General features: G+C 33.4%; 3 protein-coding genes across 3 annotated transcripts; 1 reads left to right on the forward strand and 2 right to left on the reverse strand.

The window, feature by feature from the left end:
• LOC108214693 (serine/threonine-protein kinase Nek5) lies at positions 1-8,336 on the reverse strand. The gene is made up of 14 exons (XM_017386838.2): positions 7,825-8,336; positions 7,649-7,715; positions 7,327-7,392; positions 7,172-7,218; positions 7,051-7,096; positions 6,752-6,832; positions 6,620-6,662; positions 6,471-6,520; positions 5,071-5,152; positions 4,653-4,702; positions 4,257-4,330; positions 2,535-2,586; positions 1,829-2,443; positions 1-1,749 (listed from the first exon to the last, which is right to left on the reverse strand). Exons 1-14 carry the CDS (start codon positions 7,908-7,910, stop codon positions 280-282), a joined length of 2,829 nt encoding a protein of 942 aa, XP_017242327.1. The 5' UTR covers positions 7,911-8,336; the 3' UTR covers positions 1-279.
• Positions 8,337-17,876: 9,540 nt separating this feature from the next.
• Positions 17,877-19,087, forward strand: LOC108210495 (pentatricopeptide repeat-containing protein At1g06140, mitochondrial). Its single transcript, XM_017381813.2, has one exon. The coding sequence runs from the start codon at positions 18,038-18,040 to the stop codon at positions 18,983-18,985; it is 948 nt and encodes a 315-aa protein (XP_017237302.1). The 5' UTR covers positions 17,877-18,037; the 3' UTR covers positions 18,986-19,087.
• On the reverse strand, positions 19,012-20,745 carry LOC108210493 (pentatricopeptide repeat-containing protein At1g05750, chloroplastic). The gene has a single exon (XM_017381810.2). The coding sequence runs from the start codon at positions 20,710-20,712 to the stop codon at positions 19,156-19,158; it is 1,557 nt and encodes a 518-aa protein (XP_017237299.1). The 5' UTR covers positions 20,713-20,745; the 3' UTR covers positions 19,012-19,155.
• Positions 20,746-25,299: the final 4,554 nt, after the last annotated feature.

The following is a 25,299-nucleotide window of genomic DNA, read 5'->3' on the forward strand; positions in this document are numbered from 1 at the left end:
TACTGGGAACTATCCATAAATTTATTTGTAATACAATTTCATTTTCGTTTTTTAGCATTTGTAAGGTCACTATACACAGCACCGTCCACCTGGAGTTTTACAGAACAAAGATTAACCAGAAAAGGAAAAAAAAGAAGAAAAAAAAAAAAAGGAAGGTCACTTCACAGTCTGCTTAAGTTCGAGTGTAGCTCATATGTATGAGAACAAAGACACTGAAAGTATTAAAGCACCTTCAATTAACTCGGAAAAGATATATCCTGCTTACCAGCATGATGACGATCATGGATTTCCTCCCAAATCTTGAAGCATCATCCCTTTCAAACTTCTTGCAAGCCAGATAGCTGTTTCCCTCGGATCAGCTTTAACTTTTCCAAAGGGTTTCAGAACAATGGCGAGCTCTTCCAACCTGTTTTGTTGAAGCAAGTCAGCCGATAACTCCAGTAATCCCTCAAGTGCCTCTGCTCTCTGGCTCGAAGAATTGACATCTAATATCTCCTTCCCTGGTGTCTCTACCCGAGCTACAGTGGTGGGGGTGTTGGTCTTCTCAGGCTCTGAAGAATCTGATATTTGTACATTTGAGGCTGTAATCCTCGAATCTGCTTCCTTAAAAGTCAAATCATCAGAAAGGTCTGACTTGGGTGTCATGATCTCCGAGCTATTACATGATTTTGCAAGTGGAGTGGGAGGATTTCTTGTTTCTGCCTCATCCCTTGCTATATTAATTTGTTTCCCAGAGTCTACACTTCTGTCAACAGTTTCCATCACAGGTTGATCACTCCCCACACGGTAACTACTGTGTCGTATAACATGAATGATGTCATCAAAAGCTGGTGGAAACTGTGAGGTTGTGTGCTTCTCAATTGTTGGATTTCTCAAAATGATTCCCTTCTCACCATTGTGGCCATTTGGGATAGTTGTAACAGAGGGGGCAGTAACAGTGGTTGTATCTGCTGCTGATGACACAAGTTCTTTAACTGTAAATTTATCATCACCGTCTATTTTACAAGTTTGTTGTGATTGGAGCACTTGATCAGTTGTACTACTAGGCTTACATGTCAAGACGCCATCTCTCTGTGCATGTATATCTGTAGATCTTGGAAACTGGACCTGTAGAGCAGAACTCGTGCTCAAGTTTTCATTATGAGGAACATAATTCGCACTTTCAAAATCAAAGTGCAACTCACTGGTGCTCCCTGAACACAACAAAGATCTGTCACCGAGTCCATTTGTTTCCCTAGAATTAACTCCAGGCATCTCAGAATGTAAGGATGAAACTGCTGAGACACTGGGTTGAAAAGACCCAAAACTTTCAGCCTGGGACACTTGCTCAAAATTGGGACGGACTACCTCTGTTGAATTGTTGATGGGATTCGTCGCGTCATCACAGATATCAAAACCTTGAATTGACGCTGAAGATGATATTGAATTGCTACTCTCTGTCTTCATTCCTGCGGACGGTTCCAGCACAGGAGTTTGAGGATTGCATACAATCTCTCCTGATACATGTGAAAGGTGTGCACTAGATACATTATCAGGTGTCACAGTTTCATGATTCTGAGTTGTCTCGCTTGGTCCGAGCTTCACATTGTTAGTCGCTAAAACTGGAGCACCAACCCCTAGTTGTCTCATCCGACCCATAAATGATGATTGTCGGGCCAGACTAGGAGGGGTTTTTAATCTTGGAGGACCAGTTGGAGTGATTACTTCAAATTTAGGTTTAGTCTTTGGGGTGGAGTCAGAAGCTGGTAACTGTGGATATAGTTCATTAATATTAAAAAAAGCCACAGCACATATAAAAAACTATAGAGAGAATATTGAGCAGCAATACCTGATGCTTCAAAGGATTTACTCCCTGCATCTGTTTCATTGAATCAGAGCTAGTTTTTGCTGGTGCCGGTGGTGATGCATTTGGAGTAACCTTCGAACTAGGAGTAACAGCCGCCAATTTGGCAACTCTAGGTAAATCATCCATCTTAGTTGTTCTCTGGCTACGATTTCTCATAGGTGAACTATTTTCTCTGACTTTTCCTTCTTTCAAAGCCGTCATAATATTTTTTATGGTTTTTGGTTGCTTTACTTCGATATTTGATCTATGTTCATCTTTAAGAGGTTTCTTCACTTGCTGAACATCCAATCTTACAGTGCACCTGTCACTTGTATGCTCATCATTTTCTACATGTGGCTGAGAGCCAACTTCCTCATCGACAGAAGCCAAATCGGTGTCACTGGTTTTTTTGTCACAACTGCAAGCCGTGGGTCGCACAATTTTCTCACTAGACACTAAACTATCCCTATCACTGCAAGAACTATTACTACTTTGGCTTTCAGCCATATTCTTTCGGACATCACGAGTAGGAGTGAGAGCTTTTCCAGGAGAAATGGGTGACTGACGGTACTGTTCAACATACGGCTGCAGGTATGCATGCTTCAGGATTTCTGTTGCCTGGTCAAGTTTTATACAAAACATTTAAAATAAAGTACAGGTGAAAATAAACCTCTATCTGGTGAAATAATCATTTTCAATGAATCCTTACATTAGGTCGATGTTCAGGATTTTTTCTCAGCATGCTTTTAATAAGAGTTTTCCTGCAAGTGGAATCATTTTAAGTCATAAACATCCTGATAGTGTAAGAATGGAAAAAGTTAAGTTGGTAATATCTGCTGCACCAAGAGAAAGAGTTTATAATCAAATAAATCTCTATGAGATTCCATTTCCTACACATGGAAAAGAAAACTTTATACTCTGTACTTAATCCACCAGCCACCAAAAAGCACATCAAAACCTATGTTGCACGGGGACGCCTACTAGGTGGAGTACCGCAGTTTGGGGACGTCCCGGGGACGGGGACGGCACGGGGACGGCTGGGGACGGCTTGGGGACGTCCCCAAAAAGTTGGGGACAGCAGGTTAAAATTGGGGACGTTTCCTGGAGTAAAATGATAAATATACCCGTCCCCAATTAAACATAACATAGAAAACCCCAACTCAGTGGCTTCTATTCAAGTTATATACATTATTCACACGTTCTTCATATATACATACAATCATAACTCTTCTCAAACTACTTTCTCACTCAACCAAATAAACATAACTCATTAGTTTTCAATGGAAACACAACATGGAATTAGTGGTACTGGATATGGACATGCTGAAAGTGGAAGTGGATCTGACAATCAACCTCCTTTGTGAGCCTGAAATGGAGAATGAGTTGATCTCCGGTGATATTAATATTTGAGAATGTTGCATCTGTCCTATTTATATTAAATTTTTAATTTTTTTATTAATATATTATGTGCCGTCCCCGTACCCTTTAATTTTAAAATTGACGTTTCATGTCCCCGTCCCCGTACCCGTATATGTTCCCGTACCCGTCTCCGTGCAACCTAGATCAAAACTATTAATACAGCTTAAACTCTTTATTACAGATTAGACGATTTAACCCTTTGCATTCACAATGCCAAGGTATCGTTCATTTTTAATATGATGCAGTGTAACAAGAGAGTAAATAAACATTTATACTGACCGAAATACAAGAAGCAGTAAGTGAGATTTTAAACTCTTTTCCACAAGATTAATGGACGATTCAGACTACATATTCTGAATGTAAGAGACATCCTATTGTAATTAATCAATCCATATTCTCAGATCTGAGACTTAAAGAAAGAGTGCAGGCCAAATAGACAGCTGAGGCCAGATAGACCAAGGACCAGTAAATGGGAAAAAATACATACACAATTCCTGCCTATAACGTTGTTGTGGTCAACAAAAAACAAAATCAACTAACAGACATGCCTAACTAGAGTAATTATATTTTTAGGAGAAAAAAGAAATTAACAGAATTAAAGAATGCTTTTCATAAGAAGTGCAATCACGGCGAACAAATAATAAGATTAATATGAGTATAAATCTTAAGCCTTATCATATCAGAAGCTATAAATCAATGTAATAGACTTCCTAAACCAAGGGGTAAGCAATATGATTAAGAAAGAAAAATAAGTGTACCTAAGAAACTACGTGAATCATATTTGCTAACTAATAGAGTATAAGCCCAACCAATACATAAACATAGCTTCACCACTATCACTCACCTAGATCCAGATGCAAGCACCTCTAGGACCAGTGGGGAAAGTGACAGTGATAAGTTGGTAGCTAGTAAGGCCAGGTTTCAATATACAAAGTCCAAGAAAACACCGCATATAGTTGGAGCATAACAGTATAAACTTGTACAAAGCTGGAGAAAGCATTATTCGACTTACAAAGATGGGGAGTAACAAGGAGGCAGAGGACCAATGGAGGATCGGTTTATCTTACTTATTAGTCCTGCCATGTCCTGAAACCAAATGTACAGACACAATGTCAAGAACTACTTAAGATTCTATTAAAAAAAGAATGTGAATAACTGAAAATAAACCACACACCAGAGATGTATATTTTTAAACGAGCATGACCCTATTACTCAAACAAAAGTCAACATACCTTTCAGTATCACACACTAAAAATATTAAAAAAAAATGGTAGAACCAGCAACAGCTGTCTCTTAAGCAAGTGTTGTACGTACAAATATATACCAAAATAAAAAATTGATTTCTGTTTTCATATAGATAGATATAGAAAACACTGAATCAGATTGAGAGCGGCATGGGAAATCTTACGAAAGCTTTGAAAGCAGGGCGATGAGCAGCCATCTCATACATACAGCAGCCTGATAAACAGAAAGAGACAACTTATTATGACGGAAACGACAGACAGGCAAAGAAGAACAAAAAGACACAGGCAGATGAGCCCAAGAAGTTACAAGAATGCAAATAAGTTTTCAACAGGTCAAATTATGAAAATAGGTCTGAAGTGACAATATCCCCATCTCAAACTAAATATTATTCACGTGATAATGGTATTGTGAAAAATACATAGAATATAAATGTCAGATGATAAGGAATCATAATTCAAGCCAAGTTCAGGATAACAGATAAAATTAAGGCCTAATTGATGGCAGGGCTCTCCTATAATTTGGAACTTGCACTTACAACCATTAAATACAGATGATGGCATAATCGACTATTATCTACATACCTAGAGACCAGATATCAGATTTAAACCCATAAGGAATGTCTGCGAGAAGTTCTGGACACATGTAATTTGGAGTTCCAACAACCTGATAACACCCAAAGCACAGACTATTAGGTCGTTAAATAAAAACGCAGTAGGTATTCCCACCATTTGAACATTATGCATGAAAGTTTATACTAAAACAAAAATGCATGGACATACACGCAGTTCTAATAGATTGATCAAGAAAATGGCATTATTCAGCTATATTGAGCAAGATAATAGCATCTTTGATGAGAAAATATATAGGTGAAAACAGAAATATCCTTAAGATATAACTGAATTTCGGACTCCAGTACAGAGTGTGGACAAGGGTCATGTACTATCTATAAACATGGTTTCAAAAGCACAATATATGTAACAAAATTAAAAGTATTCTCATTTTCTTCTTCTTTATCTTTCCCCTTTTTATTACTTCTTATTTATAGTATCTTTTTGCACCCCAATTTCATCTCATATGGGATCTCTCAGTTAGTCAACATATTCACAGTTCAGTCAAAAGATCTGAAACAGAGTAAGTGTTGTGTCATTAGTCAGAGTAATATAGGCGAGCATTCACATATTATCTTTTAAAGGAAATTATTAGTAGAATCTACTAGGATGACTATCTATATGGTCAATTATATTCAACTGACTCGGTTAGATAGCATATTAAAATTTACTAGCCCAATAAACAGTAAACAAACGACTTTTAAAAAGGATTTGAAAAAAAAAACACTCCGCTAGCTAGCAAGTAGTTTTAGTACAGAAATTCAACCTGCGTATACTTGAGAGATCTAACTTCTATACATTTGTGTTTTTAAATGTGCATCCAAGATAAAGTGGTATGCAAATCACTATGCAGTTTTGTAAAAAATGGGTGGTATTGGGGAATATGCATCATATACTTAGCCAAGGTAAAAGAAACAAAAAAAAAAATTATATATGACATCAGCAACTGGGAGAATAAGTACAATCTGAATTGATAACAAAGGATCTGTCAAAAAAAAAAAAGAATTGATAACAAAGGCACTGTCTAATTTATTAGCTGTTATTTGTTAGTGATTCATATTTGATAGTAGTATATAGTAGTCATTAGAAAAGGTACTAAAGGCTAGGGCCACACAAACTAGATGCCCAATTTGGCCATAAGATATTAAAAACAAACCTAGAAAGCTAGAAAATGATAATGTACTATTCTCTAGATTACTGCATACATGCGTACTTGATGATTGAACTGCCTTGCCAGGATGGTTATAAGCAGATAACTATTATATAAACAAAGATAACTCTTGCCTTTATTTATACTAGAACCTAACATATATACATTCACTACAATTTATCATTCTTGCTAATATGAAGTGGCAGGTAAATAATGCACATACCGATGAAGTTAAGTCATCTGCCTTCAAAGTCTTAGCAAGTCCAAAATCCCCTGCACACAAACCAAATTAACATGAATACAGGTAAGTCCAGGCAGAATTATAAAGACATTCATTTGGTGTAGTAAAAACCAGAATAGTGGCAAACTCACCAAGGCGAACATCTTTGTCTTTGGTGAGAAAGATATTAGAACACTGGATATAAAGTCCAAAAGAAGTCAGTTCATATCATCGTCGTATTACAATAGCTAAACCCAAACATTTAAAAGATGTTCTGAACATACTTTTAAGTCACGGTGAAGTACATAATTCGAGTGCAGATATTCGACTGCCAGAAGTATCTGAGTGAACCACTTGCAGATTACCTGTTAATTGTCGATAATAATTAGCAGCAAAATAATCAAGGATAAAGTGGAAATGCAGGAATACAATATAGTAATGATCGAGTAGATGAGTCTATTAATAGGAGTAATTTCATGATAAATCTTATAATTGCAGGCTAATCATTAGAGACTTCATTATCACACACTAACAACATGTGCATTTATGATTAGTTTGAAGCTGTCATGGACTGAAAGTATACCTCTTCTGGAAAGTATTGCCCATTCATTTTTTTCATCAACTCAGCACTGTTCATTAGTTTTGCACATTAGAAACTAAATAAGAGATTAAAAAATAATTTGTTGTCCCAAACTTTGACTTACATGTCTCCGCCTTCACAATAACCAGTTACAATGCAGACATAGCATCCCTGCATCAAGTTATACATTTACTTACTCAGGACCTGACTGACAAACAAAAAACATATATAACGGAAAAACATCAATTCGATACTTGTAGTATAACGATAGCCTCGCACCTTTTCCACCCATGCCTCCTTGAACTCAACAATGTATGGATGTTGAATCCGTGCAATTAAAGCCATCTGCATAGCCAAAAAAATCACAAAGGTAAAATACAAACAGATATATTGGCAAAGCTACGATTATATGCCTGTAAATCTTTTATAAGCAGGAAAATTCTACATCTTAACCAGAGAAGCATTCCTCCCTACACACATTACATAGATATCTGCAAATTAAAGTAAACAAACACTCATACTAATCGAGCAACTAATACCGCTACAACATTAAATTAAACAGACTACATCAAAACAAAAACTATCCTCCAAACTGAACTACCTCCTGGTGAGCAGATCTCCTGCACCGTTCAGTCTGTCGAGCAAGACGAATCTTCTTGAGCACATACCTAATAATCACCAAAACACCAATTTTCACAAACTCAATACTCAACATTGTAAAATATGATTAACTAAAGAAAAAATATCCCAAAAACCAAGTAAAAATCGAAACTTTACTTCTTCTTTTCCACCCTGTGATTAACAAGAATAGCAGCACCAAATGCCCCTCTTCCAATCTGCTCCATAATCTCATATTGATCCATTTTCAACTAACTACACAACTAACACCAAATTTAATCTCTAAACACCTTGAAATCAATCAAACCAAACACAATTTTTCCCTTAAAATCTCCCTCCTCACCAAACCACACAAAAATCTCTCCAGCCCTTTACTAGATCAAACCCCAAGAACATACATATCCACACAAAAAGTACACTTCTTGTGAAAGAATCAGCAAGCCCACATCAAGAAACACATAAAGTTCTCACCTTTGTGAAACCCAACAAAAAGTACTACATTGATCAGACACAAAAGTGAAAATCTTGGTAGGACTAATGGAACACCCTTGGTTGTAATAAAATCACCTTTTTAGTACAGTTTTGAGTTCTGGGCTGTCTTGTTTCTCTCTCTAAATGAGGTTTCTCACTCTAAAAAAGAGGAGAAGAAGACAGTTATGGTGTGATGCGATCAAGATTAAAGAACTGATGGTGGGTTTAGTAGATTAACCAGAAAAAAAATGGTTTCTTTAGTTGTAAATGTTTTAAATACTAAAATTTCCCATCTTCTCTACCAGGCCTGCCTGCACATTTCTTGGGAATTTAGAGATTTATTAGTACTTTATATGCATCAGTTAGTTGTACTTAATACTATCTACTCTACAGTTATGGATAGTCATACATGAGATAATAAAGGCGCAAATATATATTCATAAAATCTATCGATTAGGAATTTGATTGTCGCTCATCCTATTCTCATTTATCATAAAATTTATTTTTATTTAATATAATATATCTAATAACTTAAAAAATTGATTTATTAAAAAATTTGATAAATTTTTAATCAATTTTTAAAATAGATTTTACCTATTATACTTCGTTTCAATTAAACATTTTCAATTAATCAAAAAATCTCTGATAAATTTTAAATAAATTCCGAATCGGTAGTCTAACTCATTAGTTCTATTTGTAATATACCCCTAAAATGTTATTACAAATGACTAAACATTTAATGAAAATAGGTTGGGTTTATAATGTTTAATTTAAGATGCATAATTGAAATTTTATGGTTTGTTCGGGGAAGGGAAGAAATGGACTTATGGGTGTGTTTGGTTCTATGCCGACAGCCACAGCTGGGGTAATTGGGTCTACTGCCAGGCAGTCTAATATTTGGACTTGAGCCAGCAAGAATTATAATTGATTGTTGAGAATATTTTGAGAAATGCTTGGGATCTTTCTTCACTCTCCTATGATTAATTAATACAGATATACACACCTTGATAGGATGATTCGGTTAGCGGCTTTGATTATAAGATTTTGTTGTCAAGCTTTGATGGATGGTATATTTGAAAGGTAAATTCAAATAATTATAAATTATAAGTGTTGATAATATATATATGAAAATTTTACGTTTTGTTAACTATTGTCATATGAGAGTAAATATCAGTTTCCCTTGATATATATCCATTCATTTATAATTTTAAATATTTATATGTCATCACCAGTCGCGTAAGTCGAACAAACAGACGTATCGTTCACGCTTGTTATATTGATATGAGTACAAATATTGTTAATATAAATACAATATACGTGACACATGTTTATTCATATACGTCTACTTATATGTCAGCAGTTATCACATGATTCAAACCGATGAATATATCATCCATATCGATCATATTGAGATAAGTACGAAGACACATCAATTTTACGGAGATAAATACGAATATACATGATAAATATTTGATAGTCGGTGATTCTTAACTCTTTATTTGCATTGTAGTTCACACAAATCGATTATATTAAAATAAATATAAATATACACGATAAACATATACTTATTTAATATCTCAAGTCTATAATTGGAGGGTGATTTTCTTTTAATTCACACAAATCCCGCTTAATTACACACGGGATAAAAAAACGGATACGTATTTTGGGACCGTTTAGGTGAGTTTAAAATAAGTGCTTCTTGTTTAAAGTAAAAAAATAAAATAAAAGTTACTTACGACTTATAAATGATTAAAGTATTTTGAAAAGAAGTGGAAGTCATGAAACAAAACTAGTATATATTTTCAATTTTTTATAAATACTTCTTAACTTTTTAAACAAACGGTACAAATATATATATATATATATATATATATATATGATGTTTTTAATTTACAAATTCGGACCTTTAAGCATGGCCAAACATCCTCTTTTTTTTTTTTTTTTTTTGATTGAAATAAAAGTAGTTGCTTTCATTAAATCAAATCCACAATCAAAGCATCGGAAATAAAATCCGGAGCAGTATTAACCCACTCCCGGACGCCTGACATAGAATGGGTTGCTCTTGCTAACTTATGAGCCACCTCATTCGCAGACCGCGGAACAAACTTTACTAGCACATCATCAAAGTGCTTTAATAATTCAATACAATCTAACACAATAGTATGAAAGTATGCACTCCGTCCTAGTTATTTAAAATCTGGACCAGTAGACGTTGATTAAAAGAAGGGTCCTGCTCCTTGACAACCGGTTGTTAGATAAGGGTTATCTAACACACTGTACGGGGGCCGTTGGATTTATATTCCAAGGGCTCAGATTCAATTTTGGGTTTTTAATGTATCCGCGGTTATTTTCCGCGGAAGGGAAAACTCCCTATCCGCGGTTATTTACCGCGGAAGGGAGTTTTCCCTATCCGCGGTTTTTTATAGCGGATACATTAAAATCTCATATTGGATCTGGGCCTTTGAAATATAGATCTAACGGCCCCCGTACAGTGTGTTAGATAACCCTTATCTAACAACCGGTTGTCAAGGAACAGGACCCTTAAAAGAATTAGGTCAAACTTTACTCAAATTTAAAGCAATCCAGAAAATAAACATTCAAAACCTCATCACTAGAGACCACAAGACGAATCAAATAATCACACTTTAATATCTTAAAATGTGGGTTCGCCTCCATATGTGTGGTGAGGAACCGCACTTGACTCTGCCTTGATCTACCAGCATATTCGACTTTGGCCTCATGCAAACTAGAACCTATTTGGCGGCCTATGTATCTAAAATTTAAGTCATTTTTAATTTAAATTGAAAATTATTATTTATATAATAAGTTATAAATTAATTTAAAATTAAAATAATTCATTAATTGACTTAAAGTCAGGTTGTTAGGATGTACCATTTTGAATAATTTATTTTATTACTAATTCTTTTTAACAAAAATTAATTTTATCAGTCAAATAACTAACTTATCAAATTTAGTTTCATTATCATTTTATTAAATCATACATCACATATAATACAAAATTACCTGAACAAACGATTTAAACTATGCGTTTATAACGGACTCTAGGTGTATCTTCAAGTCTTAATACATAATAATAATGTGCATAAACATTAAAAAAATAAAGCCAGTAGGTGAATCTTAATTCTTAATACGTAATTATGTGCATGGATATTAAAAAACTAAATAATTGCTGTCTCCAGCTGAAAATGTTCACTTAAATGTGAAGAAATGATTGTGTGTATTTGTGTCGATACAAACATAGAGGCCTAAGAAAAGTGGTGACCAGTGGTTAACTTGTTACATGAAGTAGTGATGAGGATTTGGTGGGATATCAAGAGAACGTGATCTAATCAAAATTCACATGCATTTCTGTTTATATATTAGATCGATTTCTCCGTCGAAGTAAATACAAGATGGATTCTATGTGTTTTAATGTTCCTAAATACTAGCATGACTAATAAAAAATTCTTGATTTGTAATTTTAAAAAAAATGGTGAAAACACTTTATTTTTCGAATAAATTGAACATATATAGTGAAATCATTAGCATATTCTTTTCTTAAACAATTGTTCTTGACGTAGAGTTAAACTTAAAAGACCACAATAATAATAATAATAATAATAATAATAATAATAATAATAATAATAATTATTATTATTAAAGGGTCGTCAAATTAAAGCGATGAAATTGTATGAAATAGTAATAGTTTCAATATTGTATTTGATATGGAGTAAATACCAATTGGTCGAAACTCGAAAGGGCCTAGTTTGTGAGATTGATTCATCTTAGCTGGAGATAGCAGTTTTACCCGACCCGTTCCCACTCTATTTGGATTTTATTTCTAGACTCGAAAAAAATTTGGATTTGGATCTCAGATATTTCGAACCGAGACCTGACTCGAAATCCGAATCCCGATTTAAACCGATTCGAACCCGAAACCCGATAAAAGCCATATACAAAATTTTATATATAGATATATTATATATGTATATGTATATATATATGTGTTATATGTTAAATGTAAAGTATATATATCGAAATATTATGAATTATTATGTATGAATATTAACATTTTACTTAATTTTATATACGCAATACAAAATTTATATTCATTTCATCAATATTTTATTTTTTCTCGATTATTATGCATTAAAAAATCTAAATATAATAAAATATAAATGATAAGTTGAATGCTTGTATACAATTAAGGTAACACGTTTCACGTTGTTTGTTGTACTAAATAAACCCTTCGAAACCCTTTTTTATATTCCTTTTTTTTTTAAAAAAAAAAGCATCACATTTTTTATAAATATATAATTTTTAATTTTACTTTATTTTATTAAAGTATCTGAATTAGATCCGAACCCGAACCGAAACCCGAAAAACCAGACGGATCATATCCGGATCAGATCTGGATCTTCATTTTCCAGATTCGGACCCAGACCCGAACCAGACCGAAATATAATAGATCGGATCTGGATTTCAAGAAACCCGACCCGATTCGACCCGCTGCCATCCCTAACTACATCATTAAAGTCTATTATTTCTTCTTTGTTTATGATTTTTTTAATTTGAAGCCCACAATCCTAGATAATTAATGAATAACTAGGATTTTAGCTTATAGCTCCAAACTATGGGGTCGTTTGGGCAAATTTAATAAAAGTGACTTCTTGCTTAAAGTGCAGAAGTGGATGAGAGTGAGAAGTAAACAAGCAAATAAAGTGTTTGGAAAAGAAACAGAAACTCTGAAAGAGAAGCTAGCATTCTCATCTTTTTAAAAGTGCTTCTACTTATTTACACAAATGGGTTAAGAAAAACGGAAGCCACAAGCAATGTTTCTCACATGGTTCCATATTATTATATTAAAATTTACCGACTACATGTTGGTTAAAAATTTGGGACAAATTTTGTTATTTTTAGCATTTTCCGTCCTTTTTGTGATTTCGGTTTTGCCAACAAACTGGTACACTTTATTTTCTTCTTTGGATAAGAAACAAACTACCTTTTTCATCATGCCTAAAGGTATTTCTATATTTCACTATTTCAGTATGGCTAGTTTTTTCTGCCTGTTTAAATATGCAAGAGATTAAACTGGCGTATCAAAAAACATTGAACTGGGCCTGCCTAGATAACCTTGGGCCTGGGAAACTTTGGAGCAGACTGAATTATCTTTTATCTACATATTTTCAAAAAAAAAATCTGAAATATAATTTATTTAGTGATCCAGTCGAAGAACATTGAAATATGTATAAAAAAGTTAAACTGTCATATGATAAAAAAAAAAAAAAGGAGTAGCATTCAATGAAACTTCAAACGCTAGTAAAACAATATGAGTATGTAACCATAATAAATCATTAATAAAATAATTAAAAAAATTAAATTATAAATAATAAATTTTGAACTGTGCAGCTGATGATTATATACAGCGCCCATTTGTTCAATTTGTTCGAGAGAATGCATATTGCTTTTAAATTCTGCTTTTCTTGACTCATTTCCGTAAATAAGTAGGAGTAATTTTAAGAAGTCGAGAAGACCGGTGATGTTTGGCAACCAACAAGAGGTACTCTTTTTTTAAGAAGTTGCTTCTGTTTTTTTAATCCGTTTGTCTAAAAAGATGGAAAAAATTGAGAATGCCAACTTTTATTTCAGGATATCTACTTAATTCTCAAACGCTTTAATAACTTATATTAACTTATTTCTCACTTTTTTTCTTTACTTTAAGTAAGAAGCACTTTAAGCTAATCCAAACAGCCCACTAACCTTTTTTCCCGAGCTTCAATTCTTTTTCAAATATTTTATTAGTTTATTTACCTCATCCCTCTAATCCACTTTTTTGCTTCAGCCAAAAAATCATTTTTTTAAAAAGAAATTCCCAGACGGCCTCGTAATATACAGTAATTTTTAATTTGAAGCACTTGACAGATGAGGATTGGCGTGATTAATCTTAGCGTGTGTTGAGTTGGTTTTGCATGCATCAGCAATGGATCAAATCAGCAGCTCCCAGCCCCCATATCTAATCCGAAGATTTCACAGCTACTCATTATTTTACTTTGACATCCACTATCAGCAGTCAGCACAACATTTAACCATCACCCTGATCTTAACCAGCAAGTCAGAGATACTACTGTATAATGGATATAGGTACTAATTAGATACTCCCTCCGCCTGAGTAGTATACATTGGGGGACGGGGACGCGACACAGATTTTAATGCTCCTGCAAAGCATAGTTGTGCAATCTATTTTTAAAATTTTTCTTTTCTGAATTAAAATTTGGATGTTATATTTTTATACAGAAAAAGAAAATTTCGAAAATAAGTTACGAAATTATATTTTATAAGAGAATTGAAATGCGTGTCGAGCAGTTAAAAAAAAACATATAGGGAGTAGCTGATTAAACATCAAACGAATATATAAATATGTATTTGTGGCAGGGCGGTTTCACAATAAAGTTCTACCTGGGCTTCTATAAATTATTTTCTCCGTCCCTCCCGTTTCTTTACACTTTTATTTTTGGATGTCTTATTCAATTCTTTATATTTCAAAATTTACCCAAAATAGTCCATGGGTCCCACCACTTCTTCACTTTTCTTTCCTTCTCACACTACTTTTACTCCACTATCTTTCTTTTTATACATTAAAAATCAATGGGTTTCACCACGCTTCACCCACTTTTCTTTCTTTTTTTCACTACTTTATACATATTTTTTAACCTCCGTACCCAACCCAAACGATAAGAAATGGGAGGGACGGAGGGAGTAATAAAGTTCAAATATTCGAAGAACACACATAAGTTTGTAATATCAACTTGTACATTAAAATTCGCCTTGCAGTTCATATACAACTGAGCTAACAGACTCCGAAGTCAGAAAATGTTTTCACTGCATCCAAAGAAAACGCATCCAAGTGATGCGTTTACCCTTTAAGTGATTTGAAATGTGGAAATAGAACAACGAAATGGTAAGATTTCATAAAATCTCATGATTAGCTTTTATGAAATAAGATAATTGTGGATCCATTTGTGTTCAAAGTTTGAAATCCACTGCTGCAATAATTACTACAGTATAATAGTTATTATTTGTGAATTGCATGTATTAATTTATCTTGTTTCTATATTATTTTTTAAATTTTATAATTATCGGTTTTATAACCGAAATTGAGTAGATTAGAACCAAATCGAGAGTTTTTAAACCGAATCCAAACCGACGATTACGGTATTCAAAATTAAAAACTAAAAATATATGATTCAAGATTTTGATTTTATGCGGAAACCGAACCAAACTGGGTCGATGTTCTACCCCTTTATAAAATAAAGACATCCTACAATGAAGTCAGCATATGTATATGGAGTATAAAACTATACTCTATGAGGCAAAAATCTGAGGAATGTTGACAGCTGAAAGGTTGGGATATGTCCAAACAAACAGAGAGATAAATATGAATACTGGTACACATGCAGAATCTAAGCTAGTAGCTAGCTGAGCTAGCTAGGGCTTAGCAGTATAACGGAAACTCCAAGTTTAAACCCTTTAATAAGCAGGAGTGTTGTTTCACCTTTTGCATTTATCAAGATGACGATAGCCCTTGCTGTTCTTAGCTGGAGCCTGGAGCTACCCATCAGCTGCTTATGACATTTGACATGGGTCAGAGACTCAGAGTCACTGACGCTTGCCTCCGTTCACAACAATTGTTTTCTAGGAGTACTTTCAGGTTCTTGTGCATTTAATTTGTTATCATCCCTGCTTTAGTTTTTCATCATGATAATTTACGTGTTTACGGTAGGGGTGACAAATTCGGGTGAACAAGCGACTTCTACTTTTTTTTGACTCGTTTGTATAAAAAGCTAAAAGCATTTATTATAAGTTGAGAATGCTAAGGGCCATTTGGGTGAACTTAAAATAAGTGTTTCTTACTTAAAATAAAAAAGTGGAGTACAAGTTAGAAGCAAGTTAAGACTTGAGAAAGAAGTAGAAGTCCTGGAACAAAAGCTAGCATTCCTAACTTTTTATAAGTGCTTCTTCACTTTTTACACAAATGGTACGAATAAGTGCTTCTAACTTATAAACCCGGAAGCCCGGCTTTTAAGCCGGAAACAAACACCCCTTAATTTTTGTTTCAGGACTTCTACTTATTTCCTAAATAATTTAATGACTTATAAGTCTTTAATTCATTTCTTGCTTCTGGTCCACTTCTTTACTTTAAACAATAACCACTTTTTTTAAACTTATCCAAACGGCCCCATTGATATATGCTTTTAAAAAATGGAAAAAGGCTGACTTAAAATAAAATCCAGAAAAACTAACTAACAGGCCGTCTGAGTAACCTTAAAAAAAGTACTTCTTGTTTAAATCAAAGAAGTGGATTAGAAGTGAGGATAAAACTTACTCTATAAGTGATTAAACAGTTTGGCATGAAAGTAGTATAAAACCTGAAATAAAAACTAGCATTCTCAACTTTTTATAAAAGGATTTTCTATGATGTGCCCGTGAACACACAATAGTCACTAACTTTCATGAGAATGTTAAGTTTTGATTGGTGGATGAATAATAAATGTTGATGGTCCCCTGCATGCACACCAATTCTATCATAAAAGCAAACCATTTTCATGAGAGTTGGTTAAATGCTTTTGAATTTTTAAACGGATTAAGAAAAATAGAAGTCTTATTTTTTATTAAAAAAAAAACATAAATACCGTTTGCCAAACAGTCACTTAATTTTCAAGTTCAAGAACTGCAGTCTGGGGTTGTTGGGTGCATCTAGTCTAGCTAGTTTGGCCTTCCAGTACTTATCAAAGTTTTTGGTTTAAACAAATTCCAAACACCTGATGATATTTATTAGTACTACTCTTTGGCCTTCGCACAGAGATATGATGCTCCTATAAATGATTAATTACCGTCAGCCATCACACCACAGGGTCTTAATTAGTTACAGTATTATATACTCTCCTATGTACCCGAAATATGGCTGCGCAAGTCATCATGCAACGCAACTCTTTGGCCTTCATTTGGATCTTCCATTAATAATTCAATCCAAAACAAAAGCCTCTCTCCTCTACTATAAATATGGTCCATTGCAAAGCCTCATTTGCATGCATCCTCACACAATAATTTTACACACAGAGATTACTGAAAAATGGGCTTCTCTTTCAAAAATGCATTTGTGGTATTCATGGCCTTGTGGCTCCTCCTAGCTTCTGGTATCTCTTCCCCTCTAGCTAGCTCCTTGTTTGTTTACACTAACTTGCTAGATTTACATATAATATTTATTCTCTTGTCTTTGTTTTGGCCAGGTTGCATTGCAAGCCATGGGGGCTCAAGTGGAGTGGAAAACAGAAGGGAGCTGAGGAAAGCTCCATCTGGTCCTGACCCTATTCATCACAGTGCTGCTCACCCCAACAACCCTAAATATGCCACTTCTCCTCCCACACGCTACTAACTTCATCCTACTATGTACACATATTTCCGTCAGTTATGACCCCTTTTTCTTGTAAAAACCGTGATCGTATTTAAATATCTGTAGTCGGCTATGGCGATATGGTTATGATGTTCTTGACATGAACATGTACGTAGTAATGCGAAGGGCAGTTTTTGTACTAAATTTATGAATAGTTAGCTTGTTCACTTTGAGTTCACATTATTTACGAATCGATCAAATTTCTGAACATCTCGAAAAATATTCCCCTTTTCGTTTAATTATATTATTGAAACATTTGGAATATAAAAGACTAAGAAAACAACATAATATGACAAGTACCATTTTATATCAGATCCTAAAAAAGGAAAAAAGCCCAGAATTGAAGTAAGATTTATGTATGATAAACCCAATACAAAACCAGAGACATGGTACAAAATTGAGACATACAAAGACCTGACAAGAACCTAGGATTTTAACTAGAGTGTAGTGATGCGCAAACCTCAAGAAATCATACCCCTCTTTGCTTCATTACTAGACACATGTTCATCAACCAAGAACTTGCAGAAACTCAAACTAGTACATGCAAAAACCATAATCTTGTCAATTTCGGACAAAGATTTCATTAGAGTGAAGCTTATTTCTTGTTACTCGTCTTGTCAACAAATGCACCAAGCTTCTTACATTTTCTCGACAATGAATGAAGGAAATAGAAAGCCCACTTTCCTATTTAATTCTCTTATCAGAGGCTACAATTCTGTTCACCTTTATGAAGAGTCTATCAATGTGTTTGCTTATATGGTTAGTGTGAGTAAACAAGTTGACAAGAACACTTTGCCTGGAGTGCTTAAAGCGTGTGGGGGGCTTTCGGGGCTGAGAGTTGGGAGAGTTGTTCATGGGTTTGTTGTGGCAAATGGGTTTGTGTTGGATTTGGCGAATCTGAATGGGTTGGTGACAATGTATGGGAAATGTGGGGATTTGGTGAGTGCACGGAGGGTGTTTGATGGAATGTCTGAGAGGAATTTGATTACTTGGTCTGCGATGATGGGCGGGTATGGGATGCATGGGGAGTTTGGGGAGGTTTTTGGGTTGTTTGAGAGGATGGTGGGGTGTGGGTTGGTGCCTGATGGGGTGACTTTTACGACGGTTTTGTCGGCGTGTAGTCATGGTGGTTTTGTGGATAAAGGGGTGGAGTATTTTGAGATGATGAAGGGGAGGTTTGGGGTGAGGCCTAGTTTGGAGCATTATACTTGTATGGTGGATTTGTTAGGGAGGGTAGGGAGGTTGGATGAAGCAGAGAGATTGCTCGAGGACATCGGAGAAGTGGAGCCTGATAGCGCTTTGTTGGGTGCATTGTTGGGAGCTTGTAAGATGCATGGGAGGGTGGAAGTGGCTGAAAGGGTGGCTGAGAAGCTGTATGGAAGAAGGTTAATTGCATAATCTCCAAGATTTATGACTAGGTAAAATTTGATAGGCAATCTTGTACCTTTGAAAGATTTAGAGTAACAATTACAATCGAAAAGGTTGAGATTCATACTTCACAACCTTTGCTAGTAACATATTGTTGACAGGTCTCAGTTACCTTCAGTTCATATACCATCTAATCATGTTTATTGTTCACTCAATGAAAAAGTTTCAGGAACATAGCCTAACATTCTAAGCTCAAAAGACAAAAGCCCTAGCATTTCATAAACTATCTTTGCATCTGTGTGTGATCTGTCACCAGCCACAAATTCATGTACAGTGCAATCGATTTCAATTGAACTAACTCCGGGCCTTTTCTGTATCCCACGAGCCTTCATTTTCCTTCTCATGTTGCCTGCGCTTCGCCAGCTCCCAATTGCAGCATATATATTCGACACAAGGACATAATTCGAATCAGTCCTTGAGCCCAACTCCATAAGGTAATTTATCAGTCTTTCAGCCAGGGCAACATCTCCTTTAGTCCTGCATGCAGCTAGAAGAGATCCTATTATTACTTCATTTGGTTTCATAGGCATGTTTTCTATGACATGCAATGCTTCTTCTAACCGCCCTGCACGGCTATACAGATCAACTAAGCAACCATAATGCTCTATTCTTGGAACAATTCTGTAAACCCTCTTCATAGTTTCGAATAATTTGATCCCTTCATCAACCAAACCAGTGTGGCTACACGCTGTGAGAGCGCCAGTAAACGTTACTCCATCTGGCTCAAATCCATCCTTCCGCATTAAACTGAAATATTCAAGAGCCTCCTCTGGATTTCCGTTTAGTGCAAAACCAACTATGATAGAATTCCAAGTAACCACACTTCGCTTAGGCATGCTCTTGAAAACTTGATGAGCAAATTCGATACACCCACATCTCGCATACATGTCTATCAGCGAATTATGAACCCGAATAATATCTCTAAAAACCTTCTTTGTAACAAACCGATGTATCCACAAGCCTAAACCTAATGCTCCCAAGTTAGCACAAGCCGATAGTACACAACTAATCGTCACATAATCAGGCTCAACACCATCAATCTGCATTTCTTGAAACCACTTCAAACCTTGCTCAAAATAGCCTTTCTTAACAAACCCATCAATCATAATGGTATATGAAATCACATCCCTATCAGGCATTTCATCAAACACCTTCACCGCTTCCTCGAACTCGCCATTCCTCATATACCCATCAATCATACTATTCCAAGAAACCTTATTTTTGACACCCATCTCATCAAAACTCACTCGAGCAAGATCCACCCTCCCACATTTCGCATACAAATTCACAATGGCCGTCCCCACCTTAACGCTCCCAACATCAAACCCGAGTTTTCGGGCCAGCCCATGAACACATATCCCAAAATGCAGCGATTCTGAGGGCAATTGAGCACAGCCCGAGAGAAGCGTAACGAAAGTTATCTCATTAGGCTCAACCCCAGCTACTCTCATTGCAGTAAACTCTGCTGCAGCTTCCGATAAGCGATTGGCACGACAATGGTGAGATATCGATGAAGTCCATGAGGCGGTGAGATCGACATCGTGGGGCTTGTAGATAGGGGATTGTTTGATGGAGAAATGGTGATTTGGGGTTTGATTATTGATGAGAATTGCGTGATTTGTAAAGGGTTGATTTTGATTATGGTGTGGGGAAAATGGTGGTTGAGAGTGAAGTGTTAGAGAGGCGGGAAAGCTCATTTTTCATATTACAGTTGACAGGAACGAACTTTTGAAAGCATTTCCCCTTTATATAATAACCACAAAATCAGAAATTTCGGGTTTCGGATTATATTCGTAAAATTATAAAATGTAATTATTTTGAACTGGCCAAAATCAATCAATCAATCAATATGCTTATATAAAGGAGAAGCGAGGGGCGTGTAGGTGGCGCCTCTCACATCGCTCCATTCTATTTTTCTAATTTTTTGGATTTTTTGGATGAAAAATATCAAAAAATTAGAACTACCTTTTTTACTTTCGGGTATATTAGAAGCAAGTTTCAGAATCTGATTTTGTTTCAAATTATTTATGGAATATAGTAGCTTGAAAACTTTAATCTGATTTTGTTTCAGATTATTTAATTATGGGAAAGACAATTTATTTATGGAATATAGTAAATTGAAAGTTTTAGAAAGTTTTAATCTGATTTTGTTTCAGATTATTTAATTATGGGAAAGACAGATTATTTATGCAATATAGTAACTTGTAAGTTTTAATCTGATTTTGTTTCAGATTATTTAATTATGAGAAATAGTAGCACACAAGTCTCTCTGCACTTATAAATACCTCTATAGATTGTAGGGTTTTGGATCATCTAAACACGGGAAAGGTAGTTATAGACCGCTATATTGGAGTCGACAAATCCAAACACAGGAAAAGAATATAGTCTTGACATGATATTGATGGTTGATATCAATAAATTAACTATTAGTGTTGTATGTTTGTTCGTTATTCTTTTATAATATTTGTTATGTTCATCGGACATGTTTGTTGTTGTTAATTTTTATATGATTTACTTTGTATACAATAAAAAAGTATACATGCATTATCTGTTTGCTCCGTTCAAGTAACTTTTAAGTAAAACTTATTTATACAGTATTAAAAATTAAATATTGTTACAAATAAGGGTTGTTATACACCGCTATCTCACAGATTTAAGTTAGATGTTTTTTGCTCACAATCAATCCAAAAAAAATTGGAAGAAAGTGACAATGTAAAAACATGATTACTTTTCAAAAAAAAAAAAAAAATTAAGATTCGTCATGCTTTAAATTGTTAATTACGTGTATAAATTTATTTTCATTTTTTCACCATGAATTATAGTCCAATTTTGTAATTTTATATATTAGTATTAGTATTACATCAAGATTTTTATAATATAAATTTATTTTATCCTACAAATATTAATTTTGAAACATTAATATATACTTTTTATAAACAGCCACAAAATTATTTTATTCTACAAATATTAATATTGAATCATTAATATAATTTTTATAGGCTGCCGCAACGTGCGGCTTCTCAACTAGTCCTAGATAAAATACAATTTATATTTACGATTTGTAAGGTAATTTTATAATTTTCTTAAATTTCGAGTAGAAAATAAAAGATTGTAAAGACAATAATCATTAAAAAATAATAGCAAAAAAAATTAGAATCATAAAAGAATAATAATTTTTAACTAAAAAATAGGAATCATAAAATAAAATTAATTAATAAAATAAAATAATTTTTTTATATTTTTTATGGCTTATCAAAAGGAAAAATAGGATATGTAAAATAGTAATCATATGTTGATTTTATGATAATGTAAATGATTCTTGATTAGTATTGTGTTTGACGGCACGGGAGGCGACCCAAATTAATTTTTATCTAAATAATAATAATTTTTCTATTAGTATTATGTTTCACGGGAAAGTAGTTAAAATAATTTTTTTATCTATGTTATAATATATTTTCTTATTAAAACGGGACCACGGTTCAAAATAATTTTTATCCAATCATAATGTATAATTTTATCATAATTAGAATAATTTTTATATTTATTTAAACTAACAATCATAGATAAAATACAATTTATATTTAAGATGTGTAAGGTAATACGTACAATTTTTATTTTCGATTTAGTCTTATAATTTTCTTAAATTTCGAATAGAAAATAAAGGATTGTAAAGATAATAATCACTAAAAAAACTAATAGCAAAAAAATTAGAACCATAAAAAAATAATAATTTTTAACTAATAAATAGGAATCATAAAATAAAAATAATTAATAAAATAAAATAGGATATATTGATTTTATGATAATGTAAATTTTCTTGATTAGTATTGTGTTTGACGGGCACGGGAGGCGGCCCAAACTAATTTTTATCTAAATAATAATAATTTTTTTATTAGTATTATGTTGGACGTGAAATGGCTAAAATAATTTTTTATCTATGTTATAATATATTATTTGTTAAAACGGGACCACAGTTCAAAATAATTTTTTTCCAATTATAACCTTTAATTTTATCATAATTAGAATAATTTTTATTAGTATTGTATTTGACAAGAGAGCGGTTCAAACTGATTTTGATCTAAATTATACGGTAATATTTAATTTTATCATAAAAATAAAAATTATGGATTAATATTGTATTTGACGGGAGAGCGGTTCGAACTAATTTTATTATTAGTATTGTGTTTGACAGGATGACCATTTAAAAAGAATTTTATACTAATTATAATATTTGTTTTATTAGTGTGTTTGACCAGAAGATGACTCAAAATAATTTTTATGCTATTATAATATTAATTCGCATCAAAATTTATACAAAATTTATAACGCCGCCGCGAAGCGCGGACTATCCTTACCCAATAGTGTGAGGTTTACTAATCCCCACAATTACAGCCATGGCTGCTCGACTTTTCGCTTCTCTCACTATGACTTTTCGAATAGAAGACCCTTTCAAGACTTCTCCAGTAAGATCTATCTGAGTAATAAAAACCAACAGAAACATTCATACATATAAACCTTTTCTATATTGTGACCTCTAAGTTTAACATAAGAAAAAATCAACTTATTGAATTCTAAAGATGATACAATTTTTTTCTTATTTAGTATCTCTTATTAAATTCTAAAGATGAAATTCTCATCAAATCTTTAAATCTTTAGAAGTCGTGTAAGAAACTTTGAACTCAAATCGTTTTAATTGCTGACTGTCATGCTTGTGTGGAGGAGAATTTGCTATTTCAACAGTTACGTCTTTAAAACTATAAAATGATAAAATATTAAACTAAAATCAAAGGTTATCCTTGATTCTCGACTGACACAAAAGAGAGTGAGCGAGGCAATCAATCAATATACTTATATAAAGGAGAAGCGAGGGGCGTGTAGGTGGCGCCTCTCACGTCGCTCTGTTCTATTTTTCTAATTTTCTGAATTTCTTGGATGAAAAATATCAAAAATTAGAACTACCTTTTTTAGTTTCGGGTATATTAGAAGCAAGTTTCAGAATCTGATTTTGTTTCAAATTATTTATGAAATATAGTTACTTGAAAGTTTTAATCTGATTTTGTTTCAGATTATTCTTTATTAGTTTCGGATATGTTAGAAGCAAGTTTTAGAATCTGATTTTGTTTCAAATTATTTATGGAATATAATAACTTGAAAGTTTTAATCTGATTTTGTTTCAGATTATTATTTAATTATGGGAAAGACAAATTATTTACGTGATAGTTCTCTTGCTCGATTTTTAATGGAGAAGCGAGGGGCGTGTAGGTGGCGCCTCTCACATCGTTTCGTTCTATTTTTCTAATTTTCTAGAATTTTTGTATGCAAAATAGCAAAAATTAGAACTACCTTTTTTAGTTTCGGATATATTAGAAGCAAGTTTTAGAATCTGATTTTGTTTCAAATTATTTATGGAATATAGTAGCTTGAAAGTTTTAATCTGATTTTTTTTCGGATTATTTAATTATGGAAAAGAGTAGCACACAAGTCTCTTTTCACCTATAAATACCCTTATAGATTGTAGGGTTTTGAATCATTTAAACACAACATTCTCTCTCTCAATACCACAACTCTACCTCTATCTGGGGATAGCTGCAACGATTTGCAAGCAAAGGTCTTTATAGACCGCTATATTGGAGTCGACAAATCCAAACACAGGAAAAGAATATAGTTTTGACATGATATTGATGGTTGATATCAATAAATTAATTATTAGTGAGTATGTTTGTTGGTCATTCTTTTATAATATTTGTTTTGTTCATCGGACATGTCTGTTGTTGTTAATTTTTATATGATTTAGTTTGTATACCGGAAAAAATTATTCATGCATTATCAGTTTGCTCCGTTCAAGTAACTTTTAAGTAACGGTTGTTTATACAGTATTAAAAAAAATTGTTACAAGTAAGGGTAGTAATAGACCGCTATCTCACAGATTTATGTTAAATGTTCTTGTGCACAATCAATCCAAAAAAATTGGAGGAAGGTGACAATGTAAGAACATGATTACTTTTCAAAAAATAAAAAAACAAATAAAATTAAGATTCGTCATACTTTAAATTGTTAATTACGTGTATAAATTTATTTTCATTTTTTCTCCATGACTTATAGTTCAATTTTGCAATTTTATATATTAGTATTGGTATTACATCAAAATTTTTATAATATAAATTTAATTTATCCTACAAATATTAATTTTAAAATATTAATATACTTTTTATAGACAACCACAAAATTATTTTACTTAACAAATATTAATATGGAATCATTAATATAATTTTTATAGGCCGCCG

The sequence above is a fragment of the Daucus carota genome, chromosome 3 (assembly GCF_001625215.2).
Source record: "Daucus carota subsp. sativus chromosome 3, DH1 v3.0, whole genome shotgun sequence".
Lineage (NCBI taxonomy): Eukaryota > Viridiplantae > Streptophyta > Magnoliopsida > Apiales > Apiaceae > Daucus > Daucus carota.